This window comes from Alligator mississippiensis, chromosome 1 (assembly GCF_030867095.1).
Source record: "Alligator mississippiensis isolate rAllMis1 chromosome 1, rAllMis1, whole genome shotgun sequence".
NCBI lineage: Eukaryota > Metazoa > Chordata > Crocodylia > Alligatoridae > Alligator > Alligator mississippiensis.
In genome coordinates, this window is record NC_081824.1 from 193,538,967 (window position 1) to 193,555,971 (window position 17,005).

The 17,005-nt window shown below is 42.1% G+C and overlaps 1 protein-coding gene across 5 annotated transcripts in view; it reads left to right on the forward strand.

Annotated features, from left to right (window-relative positions):
• EML4 (EMAP like 4) overlaps window positions 1–17,005 on the forward strand; it is a 232,190-nt gene that overhangs the window by 159,248 nt on the left and 55,937 nt on the right. For 3 of the 5 annotated variants that reach the window (XM_014598136.3, XM_019483245.2, XM_019483247.2), the window contains 2 exons: window positions 700–725; window positions 1,163–1,195. In XM_014598136.3, coding sequence (XP_014453622.1) covers window positions 700–725; window positions 1,163–1,195 — 59 coding nt within the window. The remainder of the gene's footprint in view (window positions 1–699; window positions 726–1,162; window positions 1,196–17,005) is intronic. The other 2 variants (XM_019483248.2, XM_019483246.2) reach the window with 1 other exon arrangement.

Below are 17,005 nucleotides of genomic sequence, written 5' to 3' on the forward strand. Positions count from 1 at the left end.
TTTTTTTAATGCATGACTTTTGTTTTGGAGCGCAAACTACAGAAACTTTGTGTATCCCTTATGAAATCTTGTACAGTACATCTGCCAATATTATATGAAACTATGGTAAGGTAGATTTGTAACAAGACATAAAGTTGGTATCATAGTTTTCTAACATTGGCAACTGTATAAGTCACTCAAGTTAATTACAAGAAAAAATCATAATCACTATGTATTAGCTACTTCCTCATTTGATTTTTGAGAAGTGCTAAGCACCGCAAATACTCTCTCAGAGTCCCCATCAGGTCAAAAAAACCAGGCTATTATTCTGTTACCTTCTGAAACCCAAGTTCATATGTAGAAATGCTAATATAACTTAAGCATTTATTTAAATTGTTACTAATTGTTAATTTTTATTTTTATTGCAGCAGCACCTAAGAACCCCAACTGTATAGCAGTGTTTCAGTGTGCTATTTGCTGTACAAGTCTATAACAAAAAGATGGCCGCTGCACAAAAAGCTATTAAAGTATAAAACAAGATGAGGTTACTGTATTGATAAATGTAGTGATCTATCACCATAAGGTATAACTTCTCTTCCAAATTTCTGATGGGGCTCATCACCATGCAGAAATATAGAAGAGGCAGGTAGCATTAGTATTTCAAATATATATATATATATATATATATATATTAATTATATATTTTGCATTTTTCCCTAGACACAAAGATGTCATCGTCAGCCAAGGTAAATAAAAACATTTGTTTATAAACATTGATTTAATTGGAGAGGCATACTTCTGCTAATTCAGTTTTACCTCTATGAAAACAAGAATATTATTTTAAAAATAATTTTACAAAAGGACTGATGGAGAATTAACATAATTTTAGTCATTCAGGATTATTTTAATCTATTGTTATTAAAAGCTGTGTGAAGTCTTTAATGTTAGTGGGTACTTTTTATTTCACGCTCAGCCCCTGAAAAGGGGAAGAGAAAATATTTTGTGGGGTTTTTTTCCTAAAACAAAGAGCTAGAATGACTGTGCTAAGTGATTCATTATTTTCCATGTGAGTTTTTGCTAGTTAAAAATAAAAGTAAAATATAGACTTGGGTACTAGCCGTTATCCAGGGAGGTGAGACTTTAGATGTAGTTTTAAGTTATTTTATTTCTGTCCCATAACCAGCAAAAATGTCAACCCGTGAAAAAAACAGCCAAGGTAAGAATTGAGCTATGCCAGTTGGTTGCTTTCTAATTAGCTCTTTCTTGGATCTTTTATTTGGCTTTTCACCATCAAAGAGCATCAGTGCATGAACAATTTTTTTAAGCTGAACTCCATATTTTATTAAATACTTTATTTTCCAATGAACTAAATGAAGAAATACACACAGACACACACACACGTGTGTGTGCATGTGTGTACACAGAAGTTATCTGGGTGCAGTTTTCTGCAAGTAACTTATTACATACTTCCCAAAGAGGAGTAAATTGTTACTCAGAGAGGAATGTGTGTATACTTAAGTGAGAAGGGGTATAGAAGCCTGTGGTACCACAATATCAAGAAGTGCCAACTAAAAGATTTGTTATATCTCAGTTTTCTATCTTGCTGATATTGTAGCTCACAAATGCCAATTGGCTAAGAGCAGAGCCTGAAAGTTTAGAATAGTAACCTGGCAAAGATTCTCTTCCAAAATGTGCTGCTTTTGCATCAGTAAACCTTGCATTCTGTGGCTACCTGCTGCTGCTGCTAGCTTGTTCAGACAGAAAAAAGGCAATCTATCTGAAAATGGTGGAATGTTTGGAAACTTCTTAACAACAGAAGAAATCCATTCCTGCATCTCAAAATTACTCTGCTTTGATCACTTGCAAACTATACTGAAGCATGCAACTCGAAACCTATAGCATGTTACCTCTGTGCATGCTATGCACAGCATATGGCTGTGTACATAATCCTCCTCTCTCTGCTGTTCCGTTAACAAATCTGGAGCTTACAAATTCTATGCTGTCTTTATACTTTTGTTTGTTTATGTTTTTGGCCTGCTGTTGCACTAGCTTTGGATTTACTTTTCTTTAAAAAGGTGGAATTAACTAGTAATTCACATCCTCCCTTTTATGATTATTACCCTGAGATCAAAGTATTCTGTCAGTAGTCACATTTTCTGGAAAAAGAAATGGATTAGAATCTTCTACGCTGATTCCAACTTATCTAGAGTCTCCTGCTAAAGCATCATGAACAAAATGGATACAAAAGGTTCCAGAAAAAGCAGTCAGGAAATGTTTCATGACACCATGAAGCTCGGCACCAACCTAGTTGCAACAATCATTGTGAATGAATGTCTTTTGAATATTAAAGTGAAGATATCTCTAAAAGGAAAACATTCACTCATAGAGTTTATTGTATAGAAGTCATTCTAATCTGTATACCATTTCACCTGTGCCTAAGCCTTCCAGAAGGAAAAAAAAAATTATATATTTAAAAGATCTTGCCTGGCACACACCACTTTTCCAGTGCCACAACATACCCTGCTGTAGTATCATTAATTGTATTTCCTTCTTTGTAGGGTGCTTACGTGATATCTAAAACTGGTACTCCTTCACCCAGCTGAGCTGACATTCAGGCACCTCTAAACAAATTATTGAGGTTGTCTGAATATCTAGAGCTAGATGGAAGATGTTATATTAATCTGTACATGCTCTCAGCTGTCCCCTGATGATGAAGACCTTTTTTAAATACCTTGGATGGTATGAAACAGTACATGTTGATTGGGCTGATCTGGAGCAGAATTAAAAAAAAAAAATCAAAAAACCCCCAAGAAATAACAGACAACTATTATTCACTTGATAATGGTCTTTTTTTTTTCTTTATAATCAGGGATCCAGGTTTTCCATTTCCCAGGGAAAAATGGAGAAAACCACAGATTCCCTGTTTTTATTGGAGAAAACGTGGATTTCCCTTTTTAGCAGAGAAATACATGGATTCTCCACTTTTGCAAATGAACTTGTTCCAGCCTGCAAAAGCTCTTTGCAGAAAGGGCAGGAAATCCCTAGCCCTACCTGGAGGGGGAGGGAGAGGGGGGAAGGGCGGGGCCTGAGCCTCTGAGTCAGCCAAGGCTGGGCTTAGGCTCAGACTTGCCCTTTGCCCCTGGATCCTAGAGGTAAGTGGGGCTTGGGGTCTGTGGGGCAGGACTGGGGAAGGTGGCTGAGGGAGCAGGGGGTGCTGCCGGCCCCAGGTGGCGCACTGCAGCTAGGTGCAGAGCCAGGGGGTGAGGGCAGGGGGGCCCCTCTGCGGGTTAGCAATGAGGGGCACGCATGCTGCCTGGCCGGCTACCCAGGGAAGGAGGAGGCTGGCATGCAGCCAGCCGCACAGCTCCATGGCCAGCTCTGCAGTGGCGGCAAGGGATGGTAGCTTGGGGGGGAGGGGGGGCGCTCACACAGTGGCCACTGCTGCTTACCTGTGGGGCCGTGCCAGCAGAGACGGCCACCTTGTACAAAACCTCCCCACACCACCACAGAGCCATGCCTGGAGCCATGCGGCTGGCTGCAGGGTGGCGGCAGCAGTGTGGTGGCGGCTGTGGCCATGGCACAATGCAGGATGGTGGTGGGGATGGCTGTGTGCTGCCCAGCCGCCGCCACTCTGCTGCTACCCCCTGTGGCTGGCCGCACAGCTCCGGGCACTGCTTCGTGGTGGTGCAGAGAGGTTTTGTACGCAGCAGCCATCTGGCCCCACAGGTAAGCAGCAGAGGCCACCGCATCTGAGCACCCCCTGCTCCCCCAGCCAGCATCCCTCACCACCACTGCAGACCTGGCCACAGAGCTGTGCAGCTGGCCACATGCCAGCCTCCCCCTCCTCTAGGCAGCCATCCAGATGACATGTGCGCCCCTTTTCACCACCCATGTGGCCTACACATGGTGGTTGCCACCACATTGCAGCTACTACACCACTTGCCCACAAAGCTGTGCGGGTAGCCATGGGATGGTAGCTCTGGGTACAATGGCAGAGTTGTGGTGGTGGCCTCTGTGTGCGAATCCCCTGTCAGGCCAGCTGGCGCATGCGTGCCCCGCAGAGTGGCATCCCTGCCCTCACCCTCTGGCCCTGCTCCTGGGAGTGGGCACAGGGGCGCTCCCCCCCTCCTTGATCTACGCCTCCGGCACCTTCCCTCCACCCTGCCCTGCTCTGCCCCTTCCCCCCCAAACACACTTACCTGCTGGGGTGGGTGTCAGTGTCTGTGTGTGCCTCTGTGTTTGCATGTCTGTGCCTGCATGTCTATGTCTGTGGGTCTGGGGGGCTGTTGTGAAGGACATCAGGAGGACTGTTGAGGCTGCTGGGGGGCGGAGAGTACAGGGCATCAGCAGTGCTGTGGGGGCCTTTAATTTTTATCATGGATTTGAGGTTTTTATTCGGAGAATTTGCAATTTTTAATCAGAGAAAACCAGGATCTCTGTTTATAATTAAAGAGAAAAACAGCCTAAGAGACTGTTTTCACTAAAACATTATTAAACATGGTTCTGTCCCTAATGTGAACAAGGATAATTAGGATTTAAAAAGTGTTAGCTGGTTGTGCTTAACTATAGTGCATCCTTCCCCACCCCACTGCTCTGGTTAACACGTTTTTAAACAGAAGTTGTCTTTATACTAGTTATGAAATTACTTTAATATCATGTAGTATGTCAGCTGTTATGATCTGTTGTGCATCAGCTTTTATGTCTTACATCTTTATGACCCTGTAGTGATGTGGATTAGCTAAATTAACCTAACTTTGACTCAGAGTAAGCTAAAGTTAAAGGCTTAAAGGAATAAAAGTTGAGAGATTTGACACTTAGCTGCAGGATGAAAAGGACATAACAGTTGCAGCATCATAACAGCTCTTATTGGTATTCTTTGGTATTGATAGAATTGTTACATCTGTCCGTGTTCCTAGTGATCTAAAAGGAAGGAAGCCGTGCCAGTTAAGGCCCCCCAACTTCCATTAAAGTTGATAAGTCTTTCATGGATGAAACACTACAAGAAGAAATCCAAGATATGTTGACAGGCTGATTTGATTAAAATTGCTCACTGTTATATTAGAATAAGCTTTTACAGGATAACCAGATGGAAGATGAAAATTGTAGTTGCTTTGAAATCCTGAAATTGCTACTGCATGCATGTTTGACTCAGACTATTCTTTTTTGAATCATATTGGTGCTTTGCAGTAATTTAGACGTGGCTCAGATTTTGGTACATGTTTGCCTCAGAGCAAGCTACATGCTCTCTGGGTATTTAGCTTTGACCACAGTGACTTAGCAGCAGGAATTCTTTTATCTTGTGAAAACAGCCTATTGCATTTACATTATCTCTTAATTTAATTATGAAATTGCAAGGTGTGAGGTGCAAGAGAGAATTAATCTAAAACTAATCTAATTCTCTGTCTCTCACAAATGGCTCAAAGCTATGAAATCTGCATACAAAAATTCAGAGCAAATACTTCTTTTCAATCTTTCATGTACAAACACTCTTCTTCAGGCAGAGGGAATGCCTGCCTGAAGAAGGGTGTTTGTACCTGAAAGGATGCAAAGCAGAATTTTTCCAACTATTTGAGTTGGTCTAATAAATGATATCATATTTACCCAAAGAACCTTGTCTGCCGGTGTCCTTAGATCAACACAGCTACAGCCAACAACCCTGAGAAAATACTTACCTCTTAAACTCTTCAGATGGTAAACATCTCCCAAACATATCCCAAATCAGTAAACATATCCCAGAGGTTTTTATGGCTAGGAACAGATATTGCATTTGTCCCTAGACAAGTTATGCTTATCTTTGCCCCAGAACAGCAATATCCTAGCATCAGCATGTACACACATCACCTTTCTAACCAGGATATACTGAGTAGCAGAGAATGCACTGCTGCTTTTCTGCCATTAATTCAATTATGCCATCCTAGGATAACTATTTAGATTTACTTTGTGATGTCCCAAATTAAACGTAGCACTTCTTATCCAGTGAACCATTCTAAGATGTATTCTAGGACACTGGATGCAGATGTCTGAACAGTTGAACTCTATCCTGCAATAAAATGGTTTATCCTGAGCAAAATATGACATCTGTTTGTCGACTGAGGGTCTCTGCTCCCTCTTCCATCTTCATACTTTCCAAAAAGTGATCTTTGGTTTCTCATCTTTCTACTTCATAGTCTTCTCTGGTTTTATATCCTTACATCAATGGCGCCCAACCTTCTGGCTCTGCAGGCCAGGTGAACAGAGCAGGGTTGGCCCACAGGTGTGATCCAGGCTGTACCCAGGGTGAATCCCTCATGCATATCTGGCCATGCTCTGGAGTGACCATGCATGGGCACAGTCTAGAAGGCAAGGCTGTGTTATTCGATGCAATGGTCTCCCCATTGGCCTGGACATTTGGCAGCAGGGGAGTGACAATACTGCCATCATTCCCCCACCACCAAATTTTTAGATCCATGGGGAAACCCACAGGCTGGCTGACATTTCTCCACAGGTGTCTTATCACATACATCCTTCTTTCTGATGCACTGCACTGATGATAAACAGCTGTTTTCTGAGCTGGCCTTATTTTCTAAATGGTCTTGGTGTGTAGCCCTGTGCAGAGCATGTTACATAACGTATTCTTAGAGTGAGCAAGGGACCTACGACCACAGCAGAGTTTCATATTTCTGCTAGGGGGTGATGCAAAAACGGACTCTTGGCCATAGTTTCTATGTTGGCATTGTTTTGTGTAAGATAAGTCTCTAAACAGCATAGGCAAAGCATCCTAGATGTCCTACCAGGGATAAGCTGTGCCCTTTTCATAGAATGATAGAAAATTAGGGTTGGAAGGGAACTCAGGAGGCCATGTAGTCCAACCACCTGTTCAAAGCAGGACCATCCCCAACTAGATCATCCCAGCTAAGGCTTTGTCTTTCCTTAGCTTGCCTGCAAGAATGTTTTGGGAGACCATATCAAAAGCCTTGCTAAAATCAAGATATACTACATCCACTGGTTACCCCACATCCACAGAGCCAGTCATCTCATTATAGAAGGCGATCAGGTTGTTCAGGCATGGCTTGCCCCTGGTGAATCCATGCGGAATGCTCCTAATCAATTACTTCTTCTACAAGTGCTTTGAAATGGATTCCTTGAGGATCTGCTCCATGATTTTTCAAGGGGCTGAGGTGAGGCTGACCAGTCTGTAGTTCCCTGAATCTTCCTTTTTCTCTTTCTTAAATATATATGGGCACAATGTTTGCCTTTTTCCAGTCATCTGGGACCTCTTCTGATTGCCATGAGTTTTCAAAAATAATGGCCAGTGGCTCTGCAGTGACATCAGCCAACTCCCTCAGCACCCTTGAGTGCATCATGTCTGGCCCCATAGACTTGTATATGTCCAGCTTTTCTAAATAATCCCTAACCTGTTTTTTGCCACTGTTGGCTGCTCACCTCTTCCCCAAACTGTGTTGCTTCAGACTAGGTCTTCAGACTCAAGGTCAGTCTTCACAGCTGACCTTGGCTGTGAAGACTGAAGCAAAAAAGGCATTGAGTCTTCAGCCTTTTCCAAATCATTTGTCACTAGGTTACCTCCACCATTCAGTAAGGGACCCCCACTTTCCCTGATCCTCCTCTTTTTACTAACATACTTGTAGAAACCCTTCTTGTTACCCTTCACATCCCTTACTAGCTGCAACTCCAGTTGTGCTTTGGCACTTCATCTCTGCATGCCCAAGTAATACTCTTTTATAGTGTTTCCTAGTTGTTTGTCTAAGTTTCTACTTCTTGTAAGCTTCCTTTTTGTGATTTAGCTTACTGAAGAGTTCCCTGCTAAACCAAGCTGGTCTTCTGCCACACTTCCTAGTCTTCCTGTACATCAGGGTGTTTTGATTTGGGTTTTTTTCCTGCACCCTCAATAAGGTTTCTTTAAAATACAACCAGCTCTCCTGGACTCCTTTCCCCTTCAGACTGGCCTCCCAGGGGATCCTGTCCATGAGTTCCCTGAGAGAGTCATAGTCTGCTTTTCTGAAGTCCAGGGTCCTTACTCTGCTGTTCTTCTTTCTGCCTTTTGTCAGGATCCTGAACTTGATCATCCTGTAGTCACTGCTGCCCAACTTGCCATCCACTTCTACATCCCCCCACCAATTATTACCTGTTTGTGAGCAGCAGATCAAGAAGAGCATGGCCCCTAGTGGGCCGCTCCAGCACTTGCACGAGGAAGTTGTCCCCAATGCTCTCCAAAAACTTCCTGGATTGCCTATATGCACTGCTGTATTGCCCTCCCAGCAGATGTCAGGGTGACTGAAGTCCCCCATGAGAATCAGGGCCTGTGATCAGGAAACTTCCACTAGCTGTTCAAAGAAAGCCTCATCCACCACTTCCTCCTGGTCTGGTGGTCTGTGGCAAAAATAATGGTCTTTTGTATAAGAATATAATTGTTTACTTCCTCATCCCCACTAATATTACCTCTGTGTTTTGAGTCAACTTGCAGCTAGATAATCCTCACTCAAACCCTAGTATTATCCAGACAACAGCTGAATCCATTGTATATATATGAAAAAGGGGCAGGGCTGAGTCAGCAATGGTAATCATACCTAGTTAATATTTGCTTCATTCCTTTTTGTTTTTGTCTGTTGTAGGAATGCCTTCCTTTTGATTTCTAAGTTTATTTTCTGGAACAAGACTCGGTACTGAAAGATGTATTGTCCATCTTGTGAAATCCAATAAAACATGAGTGAATAGGCAGGTGTTTACCCCAGCATTACTAGGTTGTTAGTTCAAGTTATTCTTTTCAGGTTTTCACTAACAGGTGTTCACCACAATCTACTGAAGCGTTCTATTTTCTCATTTCAGCAGAAGCATATTTTAAGGCACTGCTTATAAAGTATGCATGATTCAATGCCCAGAACAACAGAGAAGGCTGAAAAAAATTTAGATATCTTAAGAAGATAAAAATGTTCGTTTTCATTGGGATGCCAGTTGCTTGTTCCTGTACATCTTAAAGTGATAACAGCTTCTGGTATGACTCATTATAGTCTACAATTCCAAAGATATTTTTGGATGGAAAAATTGCCACTTGAAAAGGAATTTATGAAAAACATGCAATACATTCCTAAATTCAGTCGCAATAATCCACTCCTTCATTAATTTCCAATACTTTTCTTCCTGTAGTCTACTATATTTTTCCTTTTCTGCGAAGTGTAGACTGACTGTTACAGTTACCAGAGGAACACATCTTTGTGAGTCCATGCAACTTGTGTGAGTGAGGACCACAGAATTGGTTTTGCCTGGCGTAGTTTGCCAGCAAGCATGCCTGCTTGCAGACATGGGGAAGAAAACAAAAAGTGCTTTACCAGAAGAAGTAGTGCAGTAGTTTGACACAGCTCCACAGTGTCTGTATAGATTGGGAACTTCAGAAGGACTTTTTGGTGCTTTTATCTAAAGTTGAGTCAATCAGCTATTAGATAAAAACACCAATAAAGAGCCCCACTTAAGTGCCCAATCTCTACAGATGTTGGGTGAGCCAGATCCAATTAACATGATGCTTCTTCTAGGCTTGTGCTGGGCTTGGTATGGAGCATGCCGAGTTTAAAGTAATGCACCATTTCATTTTTTTAACATCTGCAAACAGCTTATGTGTTGAAATCCTTTGGGCCCCTAGCATGTGTTACATTTAAGACATGATTAACAGCTTAATAACTCTTCAATACTAACTTGGCCACATGTTCAGGTCAATTTAAGACATGATACAGTAAACAAGCCATGAAGTGATTCCATATAATGTGTAATGATTTTGTTGCTTGTTGTATCTCAAATTATATTTAACATGTGGCTGGTTGGGGTTGGCTCATGAGAGATCTCAAAATGCAGCTGAGTGTCAGGAGCCAGCATGGGTCAGCCCCAGGGTCCAAGATGCATCTGTCTCCTACCCAGTCAGACTGAGATCAAAACCAAACCCCCTGACGTAAGCCCTACCATCAAGGAGTGTCTCCCAGAGCTTGGGCACACTGCACTGCAGACCTTTAAAAACCATGTGTACATAGATTTCTACCATCCTCAGTACCCGGGAATCCCCAGGATCAAGGAACCTTTCCCCAATCCCAAGGTCACTATGCACTGGAGATGTTAGAAAATATGTGCGCAACCCAGGAGGGTTAATTTAATCTTAAAAGTGTAAACTGTGTTGCATGGCATTTATTTAAAGACATGGTGGGATCTGATCCACAATTCCAGCAATTGCACCCATGCCATGCCACATATGCATGGCAGGACACATGATTTTTGGGATCAGAGATAAGATCCCAATTGCACTTTACTTAAGGTCAGTGCATGATAGGCTCCCCTCACACCAGAAAGTTGAAACCAGAGTGCCTACTGTCAGCTGGGGTCAGGGACTGAACTGAGGTCTGGAACCTGTCCCAGTCTGATCCCCAGCTCCAATCAGCTGATTGTCAAAACGCAAGCTGCGGGACACGCATTGTTTCTATAATTCCAGTGTACCAGGACTTCAGGATTGAGCTGCCACAGCCTAATCCCAGGGTCCCCCATGTTTTAGGACCTGTAAAAACCACGTGCATCTTCCAGCTGGGCAGTACACAACAGGTTTTTTTTTTTCATTCCAGTATACTTGGGCCTCAGGTTCAGGCGATCCCAGGGTCCCTATGCCCAGGGACAAGTGTGCGTCTCCCAGTTTGGATTTTGACAATCAGCTGATTACAACTGGGAATCAGGCTGGGACTGGTTCTACACCTCAGTTCAGTCCCTGGCCCCAGCTGACAACCATCTGATTGCAGGCATCTGGGTTTCAACTTCCTGGTGCAGGGAGAGCCTGAGACCATGTATTAGCTTTAAGTAAGGTGCAATTGGGATCTAATCCCTGATCCCAAAATCACATGTCCTGACATACATCTGTGGCACAGCAGGGAGTGCAATTGTTGGAATTATAAATTGGATCCTTCAGTGAATGCCATGTAACAACACATTTTACATTTCTAAGGCGTGATTACCTGGTTAAGTATAACATCTGCCTGGGGCCATAGAAAACCCTAGGTTAAATTCTGACCTTCTGGAAGTCCATTTAAATGTTTCCATTGACTCTATTGGAGCCAGAATGTCACCTGTTAAGAAAGTAGTAGTAGATGGACAGAATTTATGAAATATATATGTAGTTTCAACATTATTTTCTCTAGGCCCTGATTTCAGGTTTAAGCAAACCTTGATGCATCATTGTGGAAAAATTTCAGCTATGTGTTAGCTTTGTCATATAAGAACCGTGTGGTCTAATGAGCTTGGTGGTTTGGCTGGTCACAGATTGTGCTGCAATGCTGGAAGCACCTCTGAGCTGGGAGCTAGCTCCAAGATGGGTCCCAACATAGTGGATGTATAAAGTTCTTGGATGGTAGGACTGTTGGGAAAGAGGTTAACATCAAAATTAGAAACAATGTTTTCACTGAACAGAACTGCCTGGAGAGGTTCAGGGATAATTAACAGATGAGGTAAAAAGTCATATATTTACATTACACATGGTAGGTTGATTAAACAAATTACTTATAGATTTTTGTAATGCTTATCTGAGCTGCTTTTAATTTTACATTTGTTCTTTAGTTTATAAACATCAGCATTAGTTTAAAAGCAGACCAAAGTTCAGATGACGTAAACAAATGGGATTGAGCCGTGTGCTTTAAATTTTGTCTGATTGTTATAGAGCTCACCAGGTGTACAACATATAGAGTTGAGAGGACATCCTCCCCTACAAATTAATCTCTCTCGACTATTATAATGGTTAAGTGTATGTTGTGCTCATCACCATACTATTTGAACACCTGCTTGCTGCAGTTTGAGCCTCATCTGCTACTGTAATATACAGATTCTTCCCAAATATGCCATGCTGATTCTTCCTATTCTAGAAATGGTATATGGCCAAGTTTGGTTAGGCTTTCCAAGCTGTCTCTTTAACAGGAGAAGGTTATTTACTAAAATACATTTTCTATATTTTGTCCAGTCTTGTTTTGGAAACCACATCCCTTTCAGCTCTTTCTCTTGCCCCGGGAGACTGTCGTACATGCTGAGACGTATCTGATTATCAAGCAACTCTTCATGGTAGTCAGGGAGGAATTTTTCCTTTCTTGGTTCCATCCTACTAATGTTAATATCCATCAAATATTTATAGACAGCTTTCATGTCCCTCACCCCCATTTAGTCATCTCATAGCTCAATATAAATATGTTTCTTTGATCTTTTACTCCTAAGCTATTCTCTTCAGTGCCTGGTCGTTTGTTTGTTTGTTTTTTTATTACTTTCCTCTGCAATCCTTCCATATTCATCTAAGAAATTAATGCAGTGTTTCAGGTGCTAGTGCTCCTGGGCTATTGCTCCTTTTTTAATTCTCCTCCATAATGTGCTGACTTCCCTTGTGCAATGCCAAATTGAATTAACCTTTTTGTTGTTTTTGCTTTTGCTATCATGTCACTTTGATATCGTATCTAATTTGCTGTCTACTCTTATCCATATGACTCTCACCATTACTGTTTTCCTCATTTGACTGGAATACCAGTGTTTTGAACTTCCTTCCCCTAGATGAATTAGCTGATATATTTCAGTGTACTTCAGCTGAAGTACACTAAAATCAAGCTGTTAGGTCCCTATACTTTGTTTCTTCTTTAGTGTGCTTGTTTTCTTTCCTAGATACTCAGCATCCAGGGCTTGTGGGTGACAGCTTGTCTGGCAGAATGAATTCCCCCGATTAACTCTGAGAAACAGTAAAGACTTACACTTTCTCTCCTTGTAGGCTAGGCAGTATTTTAAGACCCCGCGATTGTAGCATGAGCCCATTTCATTAACGTTGCACTTCATACTCTTCCAGATAATAGCTAGCAGGCATTTTCCAATAGAAACCTTCCCTTATGCCCTCTGCCTCTCTAGCTTTCATCTTGTTTCCCAACTCCTCTGTCTCCTCAGTCCCCCAACTTGATTTCCATCATTTCAGTTACAAAGAAACCTTTCAGATCAAGGTCACAAATAATCTACCAAAGTTAAAGGAGTACTTGTCTGTTCCCATCCTACCTGGTGTTTCTCCTGCCTTCCACATATCTATTTGTTCTTTCTTGTGAAAGCTTTCTTGAATTTCCAGTCTCTTAGTTCTCCTCATACTTTGTTTTCCTGCTTCTTTGAGGGTTCTATATACTCCCCTTTTCCAAAACCTGTTTGTCTTGGTGTCCTTATAATTTAATTTTTTTGCAGCAGGAACCATGCTTTATTCTATAAAGTGCAGGGTAATTCTTAGCCCCATAAAAATGTGTTAATAATGAAGCAGAGCCTGAGGAAGTAGAGTGGAATCTATACCATCACCTTACTTAAATATTTATTGGGCCAAATCTTTCATGTGTGCAACTATAAAACTGATCTGGCCCTGATGCCACTATAACCAACCCAGGGGAGATCATTACAGTTTAAAGGTGATCCTTCAGGGGCATTAATGGTGTATGGATTCCCTTGCTGTTTAATTTCTGGGGTTGCTCAAAAAATTGCAGGAAAATGCATCCTGAATTGAAGCAGTGGAATGTAATATATGAAACTTGATATCATTCCCAACTCTTTGATGTTATAATAATGGTGTTCCTGGAGAAGAATGTTTTGGTCAGCATGCCAATCCTTACCTGCCTTTTTCTCAGATTAGAGTACTTAATTTAACACAGTACTATTTTTACAACTCATGTCTAAACTTGGGCTCTGTGTGCTATAGCTGTGGGCTATGAACAGAGTACAATACTTGAACCATTTGAAGAGTGCAGAGGAAAGATGTAGCTCCTAGAATCTGTCAGCTGAAATTATGTAATTGTTTTGTCTGTTCACTCCAATGCCAGTGTAGTGGAGCTAGGCACTATACTTTAAACTGCAATGAAACAAATGTAGTTATAGAAGCTTAGGATGCTGACACAGGTTACTTTTAAACCATTCTAAAGGCACTTAAAACAGGAGCTGTCACACGTTAAAGGATGTGAAACCATTCTAAGTATCCTGTAAGTGTTTTAAAGTTAAACCACTTGGGGCAAGGGTTATCTTTGAGTTGTTCTATTCATGTCAAGATAGGGTATTTTTACCCAGCTCCCCAGAGATAAAACAATCAATTTGCAGTCCTCCAGCAACTCAGGATGGACAGGTCCCAGCCCTTCTACCCCTTTCCATCCTGCAGATTTCTCCTGATCTTGCCACCAGGCCTCAACTCCCAGTTCCAGGGAGTGATGTGCAATCATGAGACAGCATGCTTCCCCAGGCCCACCCCCCACCCCCAGCTTTGTACAGCCCCCTCCACCCTGGACCAGGCTTGGGGGGTGGGTGGGGAGGAGGCTTGAAAGAAAGCTGCCCCCTCCCGCCCCCCCCCACTCACCTGGACAGGAGAGAACAGAGGGAAAGAGCCAGACATGTGATAAAATTTCAGTTACCCTCAGGTAGACTGAGCTTAATTGAAGTTTTCCCATGCCTTGCACCCAGCTTAAAGTCACAGACAGCCCCAAGCAAGGCTTCGGGTGGTGGGGTGGGGAACAAGGGCAGTGATGGGTCAAGGAGCCTGAGGTCTGATTTGACAGAGCCCTTTGCAGGCAGCTTGTATGGAGCCAGCTGTCTGTGCTTGTCAGCTCTGTGCACACCAGCCGTCTCCCTCCGAGGCTGGAATGGGACCATGCTACCTTCCCCGCCTCTTCTCCCACCCAAGAGGAGAGAAGAGAGTCCTGGCTCTTGTCTGCACCCCTGCTCATCAGGCCCTCTAGTGGCAAGTCACATTTGTGGAGGTCTGAGATGGCATTAAGCCTTACTCTGAAACCATTCTAATTTTAAGGCTGCCTAATATTTTTTGGATTTACTGTGGTTTAATGGTAACCTAAAACAGCACCCTATTCATGTCCATTTGGAGCAGAAGAGAGTGGACAGATGAAACAGTGGCAGCTGGTCAGCTGTAAAGTGCATCTGGAAATGCTGTTACTTTAAGCACTAGACAAAAAATTCTCCAATAGCATTTGCAATGCCAGTGTTATGTACAGACTGGGCACATTTACATGTACAGTTAATGTGACTGAATATAATCCGGATCAATTTGAGCCAGAGTAAACTAATCCAAACATTACTGTCTACATGTGTATTTAAGCACAGTAGTTTACTACAGCATAGAACAGTACCCGTGTCTGATGGTACCATCCTATGGTGGAGTAAATTAATGTACTGAACACTAATTACAGTGCGTGTTTAAATGGTGACGCTTTACTGTGCATTAAATTAGTTTCATGCGCAGTAAAGTACACATGTAGACGTGCCCACTGGGACTGAAAAATGGAACTTTGTACCAAATTGTTTCTTTAGTCTTACAGTCTTTTTCCAAGAGAATTATTGAGATTGATTTTTCCCTCATTGTTATCATCAAGCCTTCTTGTTACCTTGTGTGTGTTCTAATTACTGTTTGCACTTCTGAAATGATATACCCTAATCTCAACAACTACAGCTGCTCTTCCTTCTCTGGTTATGTGTCTCTCATTGTACCAATTAAGGTTCTTTTTTTTTCCTCTTCATTCAGTCTTCATTTACAAATGCTGCACAGGGAGTAATCTTCCTACTCTATTCCCTGTAAAAATCAGTGAGAGTTAAATCTGGCTGTTTTTTAAAACTAATCTGAAATCTGATTTTCTAGACAAAAGAAATGTGATAGATCTCATCTGCCTTGGACACCAGTAGAGTATTCAGTATTGTACCAGATGGGAAATTATTCATGAAGCTGGAGAAGATGGGGGTTAACAGCTGAATTGCAGGGTGGGTAGGGGATTGGTTTAAGATTGTCCACAGCAGAATAAAGGTGTTACTTAATATATGCTAGCCATACCTGTCTATTGGCTTTGCCTTGTCTATACAAAACCTATCACCAGGAATTCTGGCTACATACTTTGGTAGACACAGTCTGAAGCCAAATCATTATGTCTCTATCGCTATAATTACCCATGGGCAATTTTACACATGATTCGGGGGTAAGAGAGCAGCACTTTAATGAGAGCAGTTCTAAGAGTTGCTCTAATTACAGTGCTGCTGTGTCTCCTGTATCAGTGATCCCATGCTTAAAAATGGCAGTGGGGGCACTTGAACTAAACCTTGTTCAATGAGCTTTAGTTCAAGAACCCCTGCTGCCATTTTTAAGCGTGGGGACACTGATACATGAGATGCAGGAGGCTGTTGGAGGGTGGCAATGGCTGTGCTCCAGCAGACTCAATTAATCGAGTCTGCTCCAACATGCTGGAATTCCAGCATATCAGAGCAACCGCGGCACTCATGTAGAGGCGCCCTATGAAAGCTAGATTCAGCTAGCAGGGTATGTTGGCAAATGCTACAATCATACCTTTGTTATGTTGTCCTGAACGGACATTATTTAATCATGCCTAAATATCCTGTGCAACTGTTGCACTGTGAAGTACTAGGGGACTAGTTGATCTTGTATAATATTTTTTGTAAATGACCTACAGACACACACATGCAGTAGGAGTGTGCACATGAAGTCTGCTGATTGCCCAAAGTTAGTGGCACCATAGGTATGGATGAGGACTGGAATAATAAAAGAAAAACTGGATAACCATGAGGAATCAAGTAATAGAAGTGGATGAAATTCAACAAAATACATGATCATTCTCTTAGGAACTAGTAAGAAGAATCTCTGCTGGGAATTCATCAGTTGGAAGAGACTGAGGAAGAGAGAGACTGGCATGTATTAGTGATCTCGGGATGACTATGAACCCATCAGTGTGACACAGCCATGAAAAGGCAAATGAAATCCTGGGATGTAGCAGAAGAAGTATGCTTCAGAGTAGAGTTAGAAAAAAATGAATATAATTATCAGGATTACTCTGTTCCGATAGATCAGATGAGATGGATCTGAAATCTTTTTGTACCCAGAAAACTGTTAAAAAGTTGGAAGGATACCATTTCAATGGGATCTTCTTAAACATAGTAATTAAGCCAGTATGAACTGAAAGGAAGTTAAACTCCTGATTTTCTTAGCTAGTATTTCCAGGAATATGGCCCTAGA